The 19485-nt window shown below is 44.6% G+C and overlaps 1 protein-coding gene across 3 annotated transcripts in view; it reads right to left on the reverse strand.

Annotated features, from left to right (window-relative positions):
• Positions 1-11735: 11735 nt before the first annotated feature.
• ETV5 (ETS variant transcription factor 5) overlaps positions 11736-19485 on the reverse strand; it is a 69726-nt gene continuing 61976 nt past the window's right edge. For all 3 annotated transcript variants that reach the window (XM_069089375.1, XM_069089377.1, XM_069089376.1), the window contains 2 exons: positions 16614-16715; positions 11736-14250 (listed from right to left, as the gene is read on the reverse strand). In XM_069089375.1, coding sequence (XP_068945476.1) covers positions 14029-14250; positions 16614-16715 — 324 coding nt within the window. In that variant the 3' untranslated portion in view covers positions 11736-14028. The remainder of the gene's footprint in view (positions 14251-16613; positions 16716-19485) is intronic.

The raw sequence follows: 19485 nt of genomic DNA on the forward strand, positions 1-19485 counted from the left end.
TGAGGGGATGCCCATCAACTGGGGAATGACTGAACAAGTTGTGGTATATGATTATGATGAGATACTATTGTGCTATAGGAGATGATGAGCAGGACACTATCAGAAAAACATGGAAAGACTTGCATGGGCTGACGCAAAGTGAATGTACTGTGTACAAAGTAACCGCATTATTGTAAGATGATCGGTTGTGAATGACCTAGCTATTCTCAGCAACACAATGATTCAAGACAGCTCTAAAGGACTTCTGATGAAAAATGTCATCCATCCCCAGAGAAGGTGTCTGAATACAGATTGGATATATGTGATAGTAATGGCAATTAAAGATTCCCCTGTATTGGCTTGGTTTTCAAATTGATTGTGTTAAAACCCAGAGTTTGTTAATCCCACCTGTGGGATGGGCTTGTTGATGTGAAAAGAAAGTCCTGAACTGGGAGGAGCTGGTGACGTAGATTTGGAGACACAAGAGAGAGGCGGAAGATCTTTTTTGGTAGCAGCACCTCGTGGAGAGAGAGAGACTAAGAGAATTGCTGGTGGCCGCTTTGAATTGCCCTGGACTTTTGAGACCTGCCCCCCTGAGCTGCCAAGGACTGAGGAGACATGGCTGTTTTGCTGGTACTTTGTCTGTCTGTTTTGATGTTATTTTGCCAGATTTGTCCACTGGTGAAAGACTGTCCTGTTGAAGAAGTCCTGGAACCTGGCATTTGGTTAAGAAGGCCTGAGACTGTCCTGCAGACAGAGAGTGAATACTGTCCACTGGTGAGGGACAGTACTGAGAGTGAATACTGTCCACTGGTGAGGGACAGTACTGTTGTTGCAGGGGTCTGGAGACTGTCCGGCAGACAGAATGAATACTGTCCACTGGTGAAGGACAGTGCTGTTGTTGCAGGGGTCTGGGAGCCTTTCTGTTGGTTCAGAAGCCCTGAAGAAGGATTTTCTTGTTGTATGTTTACAGAAATCCTGGGAGAGGGCTTTGCTAATGTGTTCAGGGGTTCTAGGACTGTTCTACAGACAGAGGATAAATTCATGAAGGGACTGGCAATGTATCTTATGGCCTTGCTAAGCCTTGTCTCCCCAGGAACTAAGATTGCTGAGAACTTGCCTCGTGTCAAGATGAAGAAAAGACCTCCATTTGGGTATTAAGTGCTGTGTTTAAACTTGATGTAACTCTGGGGTAGATTCAATTGTGATCCTAGGGGTGGGGAACTTTTGACCTTATTGTGATCTGTGATTGACAAATGAAGGTACTTTACCTATGTTTGGAAAATAATCTCCATTTGAGAAGAGGGGTTTTGTGGTGGACCAAATGAAGGTATAGCCTAGGGGTGGAGTAGTATTTAGAACAGGGACTTTGTAATTGATTGAATGATTGGAAAGTCCTGGGGTGGGGTAGTCCTTGGAGATTATTTAATCACACTTAGTAAATGCTGTATTTTGAATGATGTCATGTTTTGATCTTCTCTGTTCTTGGTTTGTCACTGAATAAAATAGAGAGCACCTATGCTGGTATTTTGAACCTGGGAAGTTGCCTTTCCTTGGCATTACATTACACAAATCCATCACCAAATTGAACAAAAGCACTATAAAAATTCTTATATTTTATTCTACTTACTTGCACAATTTTACCAAAACCTGACCTCTTTTGTTAAAGATAGGAATTTCACTACAGAATTTTCTTTCCTTTTTTCTTCCTGCCTTAAAAAAATGTCTTTTAATTATTTTTAGTTTTATATTCACCTCTTTTTAAAAAAATGCCACTCATTCACTAATTAACCTAAACAATTCACCTGTTCTTTTTTTCTTTCTCTGAGACTATACTGAGAAAGCATTTAGTTAATTATAAAATAGCCAGTGTTCAAAGTACTCAGCTCAGGGTGTGTCTCAGGTCTTTTCCAAAAGTTTTTCTATTTGTTCTCTTAAACTTATAAACTATTCAAATATTTTTTATTTACTCCTGCTGTTTCTCTAAGTCATAAAACTATTTTGAAGCTGGACTTTTCTTCCTTTCAGGATTTGCTCACAATCATCTCAGTCTTTGCATGTTCATTTAAAAAAATGCTTAATTATTTGCCAAGTTTGAGATCTATTCCTAAACTCTGTGTTACATATCATATTTCAGCTTCTTCTATTATTTCTCATTCTTGTAGAATAATCAAAACCACATTTCTTCCTAGTTTCCCTGTTCCTACACCAGGCATTACCATTCTTCTACTTAATCAGGTTTGTGACCCTAGAATTATCATTGACTCTCCATTTTCCTTTACCTTTGATATAGAGCTATGAAATTTTGTGAATTTTCCCACCTAACATCCCTCAATCTTCCTCCTACTTTCTATTCACACGTGAATCACCCTAGTTCAGACCTTCATCTCCTGGACTATTTATTATGAGTCTCCTCATTACTGTACCCTGTGATGTAAGCTCCCTGAGGGCAGGGAATGTTCTGATTTTTGCCTTTATACCCCCAGTGCTTATACAATTCCTGAAACACGGAAGGGGCTTAATTGCTTGAAATGAATAGAATCTGAATTGGTATTGTTTTGGTAGGTTATATCTTTCCTGCTGGATGCTTGCAGGAATTTTTTATTTTTTGTCATTTTCAAGTTTGACCACAATGCTAGGTGGTGCAGTGGGGATAGAGTGCTGAACCTGGAGGCAGGAAGACCTATGTTCAAATCCAGCCTCAGACATTTGCTGTCTATGTGACCTTGAGCAGGTCACTTAATCTGCCTGCCTTAGTTTTCTCAACTGTAAAATGGGAATTATAGCACTTGTCTCGGGGATGTTATAAGACTCAAATAAGATGTTTGTAAAGCTCTTAGCATGGTGCTTGGCATATAGTAAGAGCTTAATAAAAGCTTGTTCCTTTCTTCCTAAACTTTGAACCTTTCCATGTTCACAGCCTGTGAATTTTTCCCATTGTCATATCACATTTTTGAAATTTCTTTTTTTATTTAATTTTTTGTATTTAATTTCTTTTTTGTCATATTTTAATTTCTAAACTGTCTCCCTTCTTCCCCACCCTACATTAGAGAAGGCCACCATTTGACACAGATATCTATCTCTTTCTGTATGTCCATATACAGATATAGCTATATAACCATACCATGCATACTTCTATTTATCCATTCTTTCTCTGGAGGTAGAGAGGAGCTTCCTTCATGGGTGCTTTGTGGTTGATTTCAGTTTTTTTTAATATTCAGAATAACTTAGGTGTCCGCAGCTATTCTTTGAACAATGTTGCTGTTACTGTGTACAGTGTTCTCTTGGTTCTGTTCCTTTCACTCTTCGTTATTTCATGCAAGTCTTTCCATGTTTTTCTAAAGTCAGCCAGGTCATTATTTCTTATAGCAGAGTAGTATTCCATCACAATCGTACACCGCAACTTGTCCAGTCATTCCCCAGCCGATGGGCATTCCCTCAACTTCCAGTTCTTTGCCACCAAAAGGAGAACTGCTATCAATATTTTAGAACACATCCGTTCCTTTCCTTTTTTCCCAGACTTAACAGAAGTGTTGCTGGGTCAAAGGGTAGACACAGCTTTTATAACTCTTTGGGCATTAACTCCAGATTACTTTCCAAAATGGCTGGATCAGTTCACGGTTCCACCGACAGTGCATTATCAGCATCCCAATTTCTCCACATCCCCTCCAACATTTGACATTTTCCCCAGTTTTTTACATTTCTCAGGAATTTTCTTATACAGGTACCTAAAATAGGGTGGGCAGATTTATTCCTTCTTCAATTTTCAGACAACTAGATAATTCTCAGATTTCCCTTTCTTGATCTGCTCTCCAGTTCCAGCTCTGGACCTCCCGTCCCGGGTTCCACTGTGCAGACTGTCAGCATTGGCTCTCTCCGGGCAGGCTCCATTTACACTTTAGTTTAGCCCCCACCATTTTCTTGTCAACTGACTTGCAGTAATGTATGCACCTTTTCTACCTGTGCTTTTCCACCTGCACCTAACACACCCTCACTTACAAATTCTAGGATTGTAATCAAATTAATATGGCCGCTGCTACTAGACAGGGTGTGTTAATCCGTTCCATTCACCGTTCCTGTAATCTTCTAAACCAAAACATACCAGCTTACTATTCCCCTGTGTACTGTTTCCTTCCAAGAGAATCTAAGAGTGACATCATGGCTACTTAGAAAAGTGGCCTTGAAAATGGGAAGACTTGGGTTCGAGTCTCACTGGATACATCCTAGCTTCACGGACCCTTGGCATGTCCCTTCCCTTCTTAGTGATCTAGAGTCAATTCTCTAAAATCACAATTACAAGTCTGCAAGAAAGTGCCAACCTGCAATATGAAAGGGACTAAACAGAATGACATATGTTCACCTGATATGCTTGCCATTCCATGGAGAATTCCTACCCAGAGTCTAAATGGAAGATGAATTCCTCATAGCTGATGAGTGATGAAGTACTCTGGGTGCTCCTTTGTTGGGGTGATGGTGCCAAATGGAGGCTAGGTTGTATAGTGGATAGCGGGGTGGGTGAAAGGGGAAATGACTGAGGAAACAAAAGTTCCAACTTCTGAGCATGTCAGTTTATCAAACAACACATGCCAATTGTATAACAAATCAGGACTAGAACTCCTCAGTTTGGCACTGAACGCTGAAAACAGGGGGAGACAGATTTTTATGAATTAAAAGCAATTAATCAATTAAGATCAATTAATTAAATGAAACAATTAACCAGGACACAAAATTAAGTAATTTAATTTCTAATTAGAGGAAAGATTAGGAATTTTTCAAGCTGGGAGGGGGAGACTGTGGAGATATAATTCCCTGAAATCAGAAATAGAATTGTCCCACTCCCTGCAAGTGTCTAAACAGTCAAAGGAACATGGAAACAATAACTTATTGATCAGTATGGGTCCGGTTTTCAGATAAGACACATGGGTTGCTTGAGATGCATAATTGTGAGAAAACTTGCATCAGTCTTTAGATCTGACAAGGTTTCTAGTCAACACAACCTAGGTCCTTATTTAAGGGTTTCTAAGCAACAGGTAGAGGTGGCTCAGCTTCCCAGGAGCACAGGATTAAGTTCAAACAATTCAATAAAGTTTTCTCACAATTCTCACAACTGAATACAGTTTTGTCACAATAAAGAAATTGGACTAGACCCATAATTATATAGAAAGGGAACTGAGCTAGCTTCAGAATTGAGTCGTAAGATGGAGTCAGTGTGACAAACTCAATTCCCACAATTCCCCTTTTGATTCATGAGGGAGGGGACAGACCACTCCCCCCACGGATCACTTACCTAATGCCAGATCTAAAAGGTTTTTCATATATTCATAATCAGAATTACTCAAGTCAGGCAACAAATAAAACTATTTAGAGGGATCACAATGGACTAATTCTGAGAGAGGGGAGATTTACATGTCTCCAAGGTAACCAAGAATACGCAGCAAACATAAACATCATGAAACAAAAGGCCTAAGTAATACAATGATGGTCATCAATATTAAATAACATCAAGTCTCCGCGTATCCTAGTAACGAACCCCCAATGTCCATTTAATCATCACATTTTGTCTTGAGTCCCAGATGTTCAATATAGTCATCTGGCCCCTGGAGATAGCTTCTTTTGGATGTTCTGGAAGAGGCCTCATTCTCAGGACAGCTCTGAAGGGGGCTCTGCTTCTCTGGTAACAAATCACTTGTAGAGAGTCCTAGATAATTCTGCTAAAATCTGCCAGTAACGAGACTTAATACAATTTAGTACAATCTTGGGACAATCTTTCACCAGCTCTAACAGAATGCTGAGCTTACAATCTCAAGACCAGAGCACAAATCTAGCCTCAGGCACCTATTAGCTATATGAACCTGGCCAAGCCACTTAACCTCTGTCTCAGTTTCCTTATCTATGAAATGGATAGCCTGCCTTCTCAATATTTCTTCACTGGGTACTACTTTCTTTTCTTCCTTCCCAAGGTTTTTGTTAAGATCAAAAGAGATATCTGTCAAGCACTTTGCAAAACAAAATACTATAGAAATACCAACAATTATCACTGTTATTATGAAACCTGATAATGTTATGGGGTCTTCTCAAAAGAGATGGGTTTAATAGTTCATGCAAATGCATAAGAATGCCCACTATCCATTAAATACCCATTAAGACATGCCCTTCAATGAAAAGCATTTATTAAGTGCCTACTACATGCTAGGCACTGTGTCGTTTTCCAAATATCATCTCATTTGATCTTTACAATAACCCGGGAGGTAGGTGCAATTATTAGCTTCATTTTAGTTAGAGTGGGACACACAAAGGTTAAATGACTTGCTGACTAGTCAGTGGGCATACCACTAGTCTGGGGCCATGTTTGAACTTAGGTCTTTCTGACTCCATGCCCAGTATTCCATCCATTGTACTACCTAGACGCCGAGGAGATGGGGGGATCTATCTCCAGGGCACTCAAAGTTCCCCTATCATACAGAGAAGATATGACTGAGAAAGGGAAGGTTCACCCATTCTAAGCAGAGTGAGGGTATTTGAAAAAGAGTTGAATGACAACAGAATTCAAGAGAATAATCATGAACAGACAATTCCTATTCTGATTCATAAAACAGCCTTTATTTCATGCTGAAAAGCACTTTAGAAAAACAACAATAAGTTTACTAGACTGGTAGATCAGAGGAATGCCCATAGACACTACACCTGAATTTTGGCAGCAATTGGCCAACTACCTCAAGGAGATATCTCTGGAGAGAGGATGGATGTGAGTTGGATGCCTGTACCATTGTGTGGATTCCCAACTACTGAATTACTAGAGCTGGGCTGAGGGTAGTGATGGTCAACTTTGAGGGAAGTCTCAGGATGAGGGTCACAGCACTCTCCATGGTCCTGTACCATTCAACATTTTTATGCATGGCTAGGATGAAGGCAAAGATAACATGCTGTATCAAATTACAGTTGGCATGAAGCCGGAGCAAAAAAAAATGTTTGGATATTATGGTAGAATTGGGATACAAAAAGACCTCAAGAAATTTGAATGATGGGCCAAACGTAACAACAGTTCATAGGGGCAAATGTAAAAATTATATGTGTGAATTAAACATTTATTGTATTCATATAGGCAGAAGAGATTCAAGTCATGTGGAAAAGACTAGCACATGTCAGTGGCCTGTTACTTCCATATGAATCAACAGTGTAACTGAGAAGTCACAAAAGTTCATGAGATTCAGGAAATGTTGTTCCTTCTCTGCATTAAACAGTACCAAAGACATAGGAGTGACATCCTGACTCATGGATGAATTGGATTTCAGTGAGGCAGCTTTGCACAAAGTCTTAAGCCTCCCTTTTTCCTCCAGAGTCATCTAAGTCCAGTGGCAAGGCAAAAGTCAAGACCACTGGTGATGGCCCAGGATGCAGTGGAAGACTGTGATGTTTTAGAGGTCTGACCAAGCTCTAAGAGCTCCACAGCGTCTGTTTCAGCCATCTTCATGGCCATTGGAGCAAACTGTTCTCATCTGCCCATTGTGCTGGGGGATGCCTCCCTGTGCTTGAGGTAGACATGCCCCTAACTCACAAACAGGTTTGATGCCGATCAGTTACCCTAGACCTGGTTTGGCCCACCTGTTGAGACGGTTTGCTGGGGTGGGGCCACAGAGCATGCTACAGCTTCATGAGTGCCCAGTAAACACCAAAAGTGGTTGAGCAACTCTGAAAAGGGCTCAGCGAACCCTCCTGCTAATCCTCCTGGAACACCCCATACAGCCAGGGAAACACTGAAAGCAAAAAGTATTAGGCAGTCCTGTGAGAAGAGCATTATATACACAGGTTAAAGCAGGAATATCTCAAAAGGACCTAGCAGTGGAAGGGCATCCAGAGAGAAAAACAGCTGAGAAATTTCATCAGAGCAATTAGAGGCAATTCCCAAAGAACAATTAGGTTTTATTCCATGCCAAGTACAGATTATTCTCCATAGTGTAGTTTCCAGGCTCTTTTTTCAGTCCTCTTTTAAATGATTCACCATTTCCCTTAAAAGATTTCATTTGACAATTTTTACTTGGTGCAACTGATCGGGGTAAACCATTCCCTCGCCCCCCAACCCTTTATCTTCACTGCTGCCTCAGGTCTATGTGATTTCACTTTTGTCGGTACCAGTCCTCCAAGGAGCCGGTATGGGGTTCTCTAGACCTTGAGGTATTAGGTGGAAAGTATCTTTGTGGGGGTTCTCACTTCTTTTCTTTCCTTTGCTAAGAGTGACTTGAGTGAAACTGGCATTTAGCCAGTAAAGACCTCTCCTCTCCTCTAGTAGGAGAGAAACTCTTTGAGGACAGAGACCATTTAATGTTTATCCTGGTATCTCCACCACTCAGCCCAGGGACTTGCAGAGGGTAGGTGTGGAATGTTTGTTGGCTTAATTGAACAGCTGTTACAACTCAGCCATATAGCCAGAGGACTTGATTCCCCCTTATTTTCTAGCTATGGTAATAAGACTTTCCTTCTGCCAGTTCAGCTTGGGAGCTTAATTCAAATGTTTATGCATGCCAGCAATACACTAGACAATCCAATCAAACAAGCATTTATTATGTGCCAGGCACTGTGCATACAAAGATGAAACAACAAAAAGGGTTGCTATGCTGTGCTTACAGTCCTCTGGTAAGGCGAGATACTGCACATGGAAACACCATCGTCTGCGTAGGGAGCAAACTCTAAGGAAAGATGGCCCATTGAAAGAGGCCTAGGATCTGAGCCTTGAATGAAGGGAGGGCAGAGGGCATAGGAGATGCCCATGAAAAGCAGAGGCAGGAGGTGGAGTACCAGGTTTAGGAAGAAGCAGCAGGCCAGTTTGGCTGGTACACAGAGTACGTGACATGACGGGGTGATGAACAATGAGCCCAGAGAGATAGGCTGGGGCCAGATCATGAAGTTCACCCTTTTTGGTGGTTGCTGGCTCTGCCAAGCTCCTTCAATATGACTGGCCCAAGGAAAGGTCAGAATTCCTTGGCGCCACTGACCAAGGATCCGCTACCTTGGCCTCCCCAGATCTCTCTGCCAATAGAGCCAACAAATTTTGATACAATCAATCCTGGGTTTGGCGGCAATTCATTTTCTTCACTTTTGCTTCAAGAGCTACATGCAAAGTCCTCAAAAGGCCTAATGCAATCTCAGAACCTATTGTTGGCCATGCCAACACCTGTTACTGCCGGTGATCAGGTGATCAGGCGTCCTTTGGCATGAGAACCATTCTGATTTTTTTTTTTGGAGGGCAAATGGGGTTAAGTGACTTGCCCAAGGTCACACGGCTAGTTTTTGTGTTAAGTGTCTGAGGCCGGATTTGAACTCAGGTCCTCCTGACTCCACTGCCGGTGCTCTATTCACTGCGCCACCTGCCCGCCCCAGAACCATTCTGATTTTCATTCTGCATCCACTCTTATACCTGCCAGTTAATAAGGCATAATTCCTTTGTCTCATTCTACTTGCTAATTTAGATATTAAAAAACAGAACATTATCACACCCTATTTGGCTCAAGAAGAGGCTGCCAGACACAATACAGTGGTCTCCAGGGTGGGAACCCTGCTTGTACCAAGACCCCAAGGGAGTGTGATCAGCTAATCAGAATGGGAAGATGGGCTGCAGGCCATCCTCTCCAGAAAGCCACTCATCAGGCTCAGCTCAGAAGCTCCCTACTCCACCCCCTTATGCCCAACCCCCTCCCTCTTCTCCCTCAGTCTCTCAGAGAAATTAAAGCTTAACCCTAACTCAGATACCCACAGTAGCAACTCTGCAGGTGTCACTGGCAAAATCTACCTATTCCTCCCCTCCTGAACATACCTACCAAGAAGAAAAAAGTTTTATATAGATTCGGGAGCATGATCAAAAAGTCTGGAGACCTGAGGTCTCCAGCTAGTTTTAGAAGACATGGGTTTAAGTCCCATGTCTGACAATACTGACTTGGCTGTGCGATCCTGGACAAGTCATTCAACCTGTGTTCTAAGCATCTTTCTAAACTGTAGAAAATGCTAACCTGCATTGGTGGGAGTCTGCTCATCCAGGAATTCCTTAGATCAATGAAATGGCAGGTCAGCACACATCTCTAGGCTCATGAAAGGAGAAACCAATTATGGCTACACAGTACATTTTCTCTATGTCCTTGTCCTAGTTCAAACCCCTAAAAGGGAGGCAGTACATTGGGAGACATCATTCGATTAAACCTTAATACAGGGCATGAGCTAGAGAGTCAGTCCATGGATAATGGAAGGAGTTGGACAAACCTCATTATGCCCAGAGCCAAGAGAGCCAGCCTCCCCAGCTCCCTCTTCCCTTCCTTTCAATGCACCTTTTCTTCATCAAATGAAGCCATTAGATTGATCTGACAGGGGACACACAGTCTTTCTTCAGGAGTCTTTATTCCGGGGGCTGATCAGTCATCTCCAAGATCCTCTGGTCACACCCTTACTCAAATTGCTTTCTGAGCCTGTCAGACGGCTGGAAGGTGCACAGGCAGCCCTCTTTTCTGAGTCCTTGGGGAGGTCATGCTGTTGTTTCCCTTGTAACAAAAGTTCTTAAAGCCCAAATTCAGTTAAACCTGTCAGGCCAGGAAGAGAAGGCACTAAAAGTCAAAACAACCCAGACAAGGCCCTCCATTTCTGATCTAGGCCTGCAGAGTGGAAGAGGACAGGTTGGTTCTGAAGCAAAGGCTTTCTTTTATGTAGTTACGGAAGTTAAGAAGATACCCTAAACTTTTAGGACCTGTTTTGAAGAATCAACTGCTAAAAAACTTAGAAATGGAGAGAACTTTAAGAGTAATTAGAAAACTCACTTGTCTTGCTGGCCCTTCCCCCGTTGGACCTCACATAGGCCTTTTTATGACTGGTTTTGGTTATTTGCTTGGGTCGCTCATCCCCACCTTTAGTCGTGGGTCTTCTCTGGGGTTTGTGGGGGTGAGGGCACTCAAGGCACCGGACCAGGCTGCAGGTCTGTCATTTACTTGTGTGTAACCATGGCCAAGTCTCAGGACTTTTCAGGACCTTGCTTTCTTCCTCTATCAAATATATGTTCTCATACTTCAAATGCACAGTAAATGGAGACATCCCCATTGCACAGATTAGGAGGACTTTGGTGCCCAGATCCAGAGCTATAGGGGACCTTAAGGTCATGCAGTCTAACTCCTTCACTTGAGACAAGGCAACAGGCCAAGGAGGTTAAAATGACTTGCCCAGGGTCACAGAGGTCATAAATAGCAGAGCTGGAATTCGAACCCAGGTGCTTTGATCACAAATTCAGTGATCTTCCCACTATACCATACTGCTTCCTGGAGGGCCTGAATCTCATATTCAGCATTAACCTCCAGGTCTTACAGCTGGTAAACATCTGGAACCGGGCTTGCACTCATCTCTCCTGCCTCTGATAGCACATGGCTGTTAGGTGTATTCTAGAAGTGACTTACTCAACCATAGGACTATTTTTTTCTGGCTGGGATTGTGGAGTAGAGGGAAGACTCAGTGGGACCCAAGGAGAACAAAGTCTCTTCACACAGTTCTTGTGGCCTCATCAAGAACCAACCCCATTCCCAAGACAACCATGAAGAGGAAAGGGTCTTGGCTCAACAGTGTCCAAGCAGATGGAACCTGTTTGGCTCCTCCCAAGACAACCTCTGAGTCAGCCCCTGGTGCACAACCAAAATGTTCATGGATGGTTCTTTCTAAGGAGGAAAGGTAACTTTTGTTTCTAACTGAAGCCGATGCTGGAGGAAAGAAAGAGGCAGCTTTGGAGAGAAGGGCAAACTGAAAGCAAACATCTTTATTGTACACAGTACAGAATGTAACGCAGCTCGGCAGGATGCGAATGGCCCTGCTCAGGGGAAAGGCTTTCCAAACCAGCTCCCAGATGAAACCCTTTCTGCCCTGGAGACTTTCTCCACTCTGGAAAAGAACCCAAAGCCATCCAGGTCATGAGTCTGGTTCCTGGGAAGGTCACACGGATGCCACCATCCTACACCTTGGGACAGACAGTGCGGGGGAGAGCTCAGGCTACAAAGAATTAATGTCACCCTAAAACAGAAGAAACCCATCCGAAGAAATCCCCAACCAGGGAAAATAAAAAGAAAGGAAGAAAAATCCTATACAGCATTTACAAATAAATTTTTAGCCAGCTTTTTTTGGGTGGGGAGGGGGAATAAGATATGCATATATGTATAGAGTATGTGTAGGTTAGAGAGTTATAATTACACTGTCTGGAACAGTTCTCTTGATTACAGTATGGTGCTAATTAGGCCAAGGTCACAGGTTCAATTTACATGGGCTAATTAGCTTTACACAGAGAAACACTGTTCCGTAGCCACAGACTAAACCCCTCATCCCAGCCGATGACCCAGCTCCCAATGTGCTCGTGGGGAGTGTGGCTGGCCAAGTGCGGCCCATCACCCATCAATGGAAAAAGAACTCAGAGCACATTTTATTGATAGTGAGGCAAAAGCGTCATCTTCACAGACAGAGAGACTAATCCCGTTCACTCTAATTGCCTTAGATGGCCAGCGGATTCCGGCAGGGGAGCACTGTCTAAGAACAGACATTAGCCCTAACTAGGCTTCAATGTCTTCTGAGCCTTGATTGGTCACTGACACACTGATAAAGAAAAAAAATCGATGAGAGGACCAGAACACTCTAAGAGGGAGATATGGCAGGGAATGGAGCTGTTTTACCTGGAGGCATCACACGCATCTCAAACCCCAAGAATCCTATGCGTGGTGGATGGACCAAGGTCAGGAAGAAGGGTGAAATGGAAGTAATCAGCTAGATCAACAGAAATAACCTTGAAGGCTCCCACACGGTGACCAGGTTCCAATGGACATGAAATGCATTATGTACATAGACTTTCCAGAGAGAATATGTCAGTGAATATGCTAACTATACACAGAAGAGCTAGGAAGAGGATCCATGCTGCCCCGGAAGCTTCCAAAATGTACAACACAGGTGCAAATGTGCCATCAGGTTAGCGGGTGCAGAAAGCAGAAAGCCGACGGCAGGTGGGCTTCGGGCCTGGCTCTGGTGGGGTCCCGAGCAAAGCCCTTTTCAAGCTGCAGCATCTTGGGAAGGTCAGCAGAGCCCTACGCAGAGCCGCACTGAGCTCCCAAGAGGGAGGATTTTTACTTTAGATACCAAAACTACAAAAACCAGCTTTTAGAAACTGCTTTGCCAAAACAACCTCCCCCCCACCCCACTCCCAGATTCCAAATCAAAAGCAAAACCAAATACTGCCAAGAGTGTTGATCACCCTCCTAAAAGTAAAGCCATCCCCAGCAGAGCCTGGTGATCAGAAAGAGGATGAAATAGCTCGTTCCATTGGTGACAGGGGAGGGGAGAGGCTCCTTGGAAGCCGAGGGCCTGTGACCTATAAAAGCCACAGAGTGGCTAACACTGTCCTGACCTCGCCTCCTCTTTCTCAGCCAAAAGAAAACAGGCCGAGTCTCCATTTCTGATTGAAGTCTTGTAGCTTTGAAACCTAGGCCTATGGAGTCCCACATCTTTGTGATCTGAGCCTCCCCCTCCCCAACTGAGCCCAGCTAGTTTTGGGTCAGTGTAGAATTCCTTTTTCAATTCACTGTTTGTGCAAATTAGAGCTACTTGGATGGAACGTGAAGGTAACCTATGAACCTTGATCAATGCAAAGTGATTGTCACAATAACCTTCTCCTGACAGTCTCCTCAAGTCCACGAGGACCATCTGTCCCCAACATGTAGCTTTTCATACACTGTCCAGTATGAGGTGGTTGACATGAACTCAAATTCCACTGGCATCCTCTTCTCCCTGACTTCTTTAGGGTGAGAGCTGAGGTTCCTACCATGCTTGGTGGCTCCCTTCCTGCTCCTACTTCCCTGGCTAGGATCCTTCCTTCAAGGGTGCCAATCCAGGCCGAGGCCCGCCAGAATAATCAGGGGCAAGCTTTGGGAATGGCAGAAAAAAAAACCCAAAAACAACCAATAATAATAATAACAATAATCAAAGAAAATCACTGCCTTCATTTGCCTGAATGGGAACTGCTAGATCTGGCACTGGAGCTGCCAAGTCAGCCGCTCAGTAAGCAAAGCCTTCTGCATAGGGGAGGCTGGGGCAGCGATCCATGTCGAGGAGGTAAGCGGGGTTGTCCTCAAAGTGGGTCAGGGGTAAGGTCTCCTCCTCGGGCAGGGGGCAGTCGGATTCAGCCTTCAAGAAGGGACGCTGATTGTCTGGAAAGGCCATGGAAAAGAGAGCGTCTGGATCGCAGACAAATTTGTAGACGTACCGCTCGCCGGCCACCTGATGGAAGAAACACACGCTGGTCTGTCTGGAGGCCTAAAGCAAGGAAGGGGTGGGTGTGGCTTGTGTTTCTCCCTGGGAGCAACTAGGAACACAGCAGCACCTTCACTGTCCAGACCCCACCACATCTCGCCATCTGCCCCTTGTTGCCGTATCTCCTCAGCCTTCAACCTTTTAATAAAGACCCCCTCTCTTTCCTTTTGTTGTTTGCCTTCGAGGGTCTCGGCCCACCCACACCCTCTGGCAGGTGGCTTAAAAATGACTTTGTTCCACTGAACCTATCTGTGTACAACCTTATAAAAAATGGTTTCGCTTCAACTGATGCCACCCATCTTTCCAGAATGGAAGGGACTCGGGGCGAAAATGGAGAAACCTAGCAGTTTTACAGCTGACCTCCAACTCAGGCTCCACAGGATGGGCTTAAAATTTTGAAATGCTGGAATCCCCAGATAAGAGTGGCCATGTTAAATGGAAGGCCTAAGACATGTTCTAATTCAAAAGAGAAACGACCTTGTGATTGCTGGATACTCTGCATTCCCCAGGCCATTACCACCCTATGCTAAAGTTAGACAATGGAGAAACCACCATAAAGATCTCTGAGTAATGCAGTAGCTAGCGTCCAGGGTGGATGATGAAGGAGCCAAGTCCCTGAGGATTTCCCCTCCACTCTCTCCTTGGCATCTCCAAGGGCTGTGTAGAGACTTCGGACTTAGCTGAAAGCTCAGAGAAGACTTGCTGTGACAGATGGGAGGCTAAAACCATAAAGTGACATTTTCTATCACCTCTGGCCTAACCATCATGGAGGAATGAAAGCTGGCTCCACTCAATGTACTCACATTTCAGTGTGTGCTCACTTTACTAACTCTAAGAAAATCTCCAGCTGGGAGGTGGGGGTGGGGATATAGCTTTGCTTCAAGAGCCTTGATTTAAGAAGTTGATTTATTGCAGTGGCTGGACAGAAACAGGATTCTGATCATTTAAAAGTAAAGTGCAGTCCCTTGTTCTGGAAGATGACAAGGTGGATCTGTGAACGTGGCCAGCCATGCCTGGCGCTCTCTGGGGACCAAACATTGCAAAGGCAGAGCCTGAGGGTGTGACGTTTGCAACGGGCTCCCCCAAGATAACGATGGACTTTTTTAGCAAAGAGTCTTAAGGAATGAGGGCAACATACTAATGATTAGCTCAATCTGCCACGAAATCAGAATACTTCTTTTTCTATTTATCACCTCTAATACTGATGGGCACACCAACCCTTGGGTCTCATCTACCAACATGTGACAGCCCCTAACCACAAACTGATTTCATTATCAGAGATCAAGTGTTTGTTTTTTTTTTTTTTTTTTTAGAAAACATAGGAGTCTGTCAATGGAAATAGTTCCTGTCTATTACCCAAGTTACTGGGCTTCCTAATGGCCACGGCTTGGCTGCCTCCAAGACAGAGGCCTCCCTCCACCATTACTGCAGGGAAGGGAGAAGGGCATTAGCCTCCTATAGTCTCTCAACCATCAGACCTGGTGGCAGGAGTGAAAACACTGGGAAGAGAACCAGAGAACTCTGGCATTGGTCCTCTGCACATCTGCTCTCTATTCCCTATTGGAAGATTCCTTCCTGTTATACCAGGAAAGGGCTAATGATGGTTCTCAAGACGCACTCACAATAGCATTTAGGGACTGGACCTGTGATTTCATGGGGTTAGCCAACTTTCTGGTGAGAAAATGAGAAACCCCTCCTGCAGACTGGCACCTTCTCCACAGCGCATGTGGGAGGTAGGCCTGTGACCCTGGCAGTATGGCTTAGTGGGAAGACCGCCAGCATTCAAAGGGGTGCTGTGGCATGATGCCAACTGGCCGCGTGACCTCAGTTTTCTGAGCTCCCAGGAACATGGCCTGGGCAGCAAGCTCTCCATCAAGCTTACCTGCCCGAAATGTCGTAATAAAAAACGTGAAGAGTTTGTAAATGTCTGCCTCCAGTGATTCGAAGGAAGGATCACTAATTTCTTGTCACTTAAATCTGCTATTTCCTCTATTCTTGGTTTCTAAATTCTGACTCTCACTTGTCCCATCCAGGGGGCTGCCACGTTCCTTCCAAATCTCCTTTTGGTTGACATGCATTTCCCCTTCAGAAATCTGGCGGGGGGGAGGGGAGGTGGGGGCCAAGCAGGTATTCCCCGTCACAGAAATCGCCTCCATCCCAGTATCCCACTCCAGTGGCAGAGTCTGGATTTTCCAGGAAATCTCTGAATCACTGACCTAACAACGCTCCCGCTCTCACAAGCACTTGTTCTGGCCCATTTCAGTGAGGCCATTCTGCAGGCAGCCCTTTCTTCCCCCCTGGGCTTCTCTGGGCGCCTCCCAGGTCCCTACCTTCTGCATGATGCCCTTTTCGTAATAATAGCGCAGAGAGCGGCTCAGCTTGTCATAGTTCATTGCTGGTCGGTTCTTCTGGATGCCCCATCGCCGAGCAACCTGAGGAGAGAGGAAAGCAGAGGGTGACAAACAGACCCCACAGGCCTCTGCTGTGTTCTGTGGAGCTGGCCCTGGGTGCTTTGTGGCTTCCTGACGTGGTAACAAAACGGCTCCAAATCTGCAACCCAAATGTTGACTAAATGTCATGACTAACCCCAAGAGGGCCCGGGAGGTAAAAGGAGTCCCAGCCCTTTAAGGCTGCAGGGAGTTCAGCTAATGGCTCAGCAGAAGCTGACATGCTTTTCTTCTCCCATGTATGAATTATTGACCAATGCCCACAGCCATTAGCATGTTACCGTTAAGTGCTGTGGTTTCTGTAGCAGTCAATAAGGAATAATTAGAATGGTCATCCCTGAAACATTAGAAACACACTAGTGAGTTGCTAATGGGCTAAGAAAACAAAAGTTCAATTCTAATAAGATTGGAGAGGGGCTGGGAGACATTTACTTATTGCAGCTTCCACAGTGAAGGGAAATCAGAGGGCCTGAGTCTGCGGCTGTCCAATCTTACGCTCCCAGGGGACTTGCAGAATGGGCCCAAAAGCTTGGAACACCATTATCCATCTAATGAAAAATTAACAGGGCTTCCCAAATGGCGCTGAAGTGCATGAAATCCCACCCAGTCCACCTGAGGCACAATGATGAGAGATGTAATCTGAGGTCTGAGCAAGCAGCCAGGAAGCCTTTCCAGTGGCTTGATGGATTAGGAGGTCAAGCCACTTTTTATCTCACATGCACACTGAGCTACATGGATAGATACCGAAACGCCACAAACACTCAGCATTTCAACTTCTTCTTAAAAGGAGCCTCCCTATTAGAGTCATGGAGAATAAACCATCCCCCAAACACCCCCTGGCAGAGCTCCCCAAGAAGGTCCAGTCAGGAATTTTCCCTTTTATAGGTACATTTTGGAAACATTTTCTGCACAAAATAACTGCTGATTGATCAGCTGCAAATCTTTGTGCTTTTACAAACTCAATGTTAAACATGCGGTAGTAGGTAGGGAAAGAACCAGAAGGAATCAGGACTCGTATGCTCTGTCCTGTGTATAGACCCAAGGCTCCTTGCTGAGGAGACAAAGACAAAAAATGAACCCATCCCTGCCTTCAAGAAGCCTGCATTCTACTGGGTAATGGGGAAAGAATGCGGCTCCGTTATTATCAAGTTTCTGCACTCTTATTTAGTATGTGGAAAGGAACTGTGTAAAAGCATTCTAGAAATAACCTGATGGCTACGAAAAAATGTCCACAGAAGTCAATTTGGTGCCCATACTTCTACCATATGTAGAAAAAAAAACTGTCAAGGCTCAAATTCTACAACTCTTGAGAAATGTCGGTCTTCGTTGCTGAATTTGAACTTTGAGAGTTTCTTTTTCAAATCGGTAGAGGTATGGGCATCAAATGGACTTCTATGGGCATCAAATAGACTTCTAAGGCACTGTCCAAGGTGCTGGGGCCATAGAGATTTAAATGATATTGTCAGGACACACATAAGAGATTTCATTTTAGGTGAAGAAAAAACATCACCCTAATTTTAGCCTTAATTACCTATCTCCTATGTTGTACTACTCAGGTATGAAATTCAACATAAAGGTGAAATAGTCAAACAGCTTAAGAAAATTAGAAAAGGGGGCAGCTAGGTGGTGCACTGGCCCTGAAGTCAGAAGGGCCTGAGTTCAAACCTGGCCTCAGACACTTGACACTTAACTAGCTGTGTGACCTTGGGCAAGTCACTTAACCCCAATTGCCTTCCCCCCTTCCAAAAAAAAATTAGAGAAAAAAATCAAATGCTACAGAATGGAAATCCTTCATTTCCATTAATGGCTCCACAATTTAACGAACATGGGAGCTTGCTCCAGTGGTGTCCCCCAAAGGCAACCCATGGAGAAGAAAAGATACAAATTAAAAAATCCAAAAGAAACTAGAGGGAGAAGGGACAGTTACTGAGACAGAAAGCGGTCTGTCTCTCTCCTCCTAATGAGCAGTTGGGAGGACAGCCTCAATTATACTGGAACATAACTGGCTGCTCGCATAAGGGCAGCCCAGACACAGCTCTCAGCACAACCTGCAGCTCCAGGGCTCAGCTCTTTCCCTGGCATCGCTCTCAGAGGCAGAGCTTTGGGGAGAGCTCCCGGGAGTGTCTGCCCTGGTAGCCATAGTGACGAGTCCTTGCTCAGCACCCACCTTCACATGCCTCACTCCCTGATGCTGCCTGGCACACAGTGCATCCTACAGGGGTGGGAGGCTGGGGGGGCCAGCGGCACAGTGAGAAGCACACTGTGTTTGTGGCCAGAGGCAGCCCAGTCTCGGCTCCTTCCAGTGGCCACTTACTACCTGGGTGACTTTGGGCTGGTCCCTTAAACTCTTTGGGCCTCAAGACCTTCTTCTATAAAAGGAAAGGGTGGGGATGGATGACCTCCAAGCTTTCTTCCAGTTCTAAATCTGTGACTCAGGCACTCTAGAGTGTCAGACACATGACTCGCTTCAGGATGACATAAGGACCAGACCTTTCCAAGGAAGGCTCTTTTTAAACATTCCTGTCCTTGCACCCAGAGGAGGGGGAAGGGTACAAGACAGGCACTGGGAAGCTCAGCCCTGAGCCCCAGACAGGACCGATTCACTGTGTTACCTTGGGTAAGTCAATGAACTTGGATTTCCTCATCTTTAAGAGAAGGGGGCAAGACAAGGTGATCGCTAAGGTCCCTTCTGGCTGTAGAGTTTGTGAATCAGATCAGTGATCTGCCCCCTGTTCTACCAACCCTTCTCCCCCAC

Source organism: Petaurus breviceps, unplaced genomic scaffold (assembly GCF_028583685.1).
Source record: "Petaurus breviceps papuanus isolate PSGF00001 unplaced genomic scaffold, PetGlider_PUasm1.0 186, whole genome shotgun sequence".
Lineage (NCBI taxonomy): Eukaryota > Metazoa > Chordata > Mammalia > Diprotodontia > Petauridae > Petaurus > Petaurus breviceps.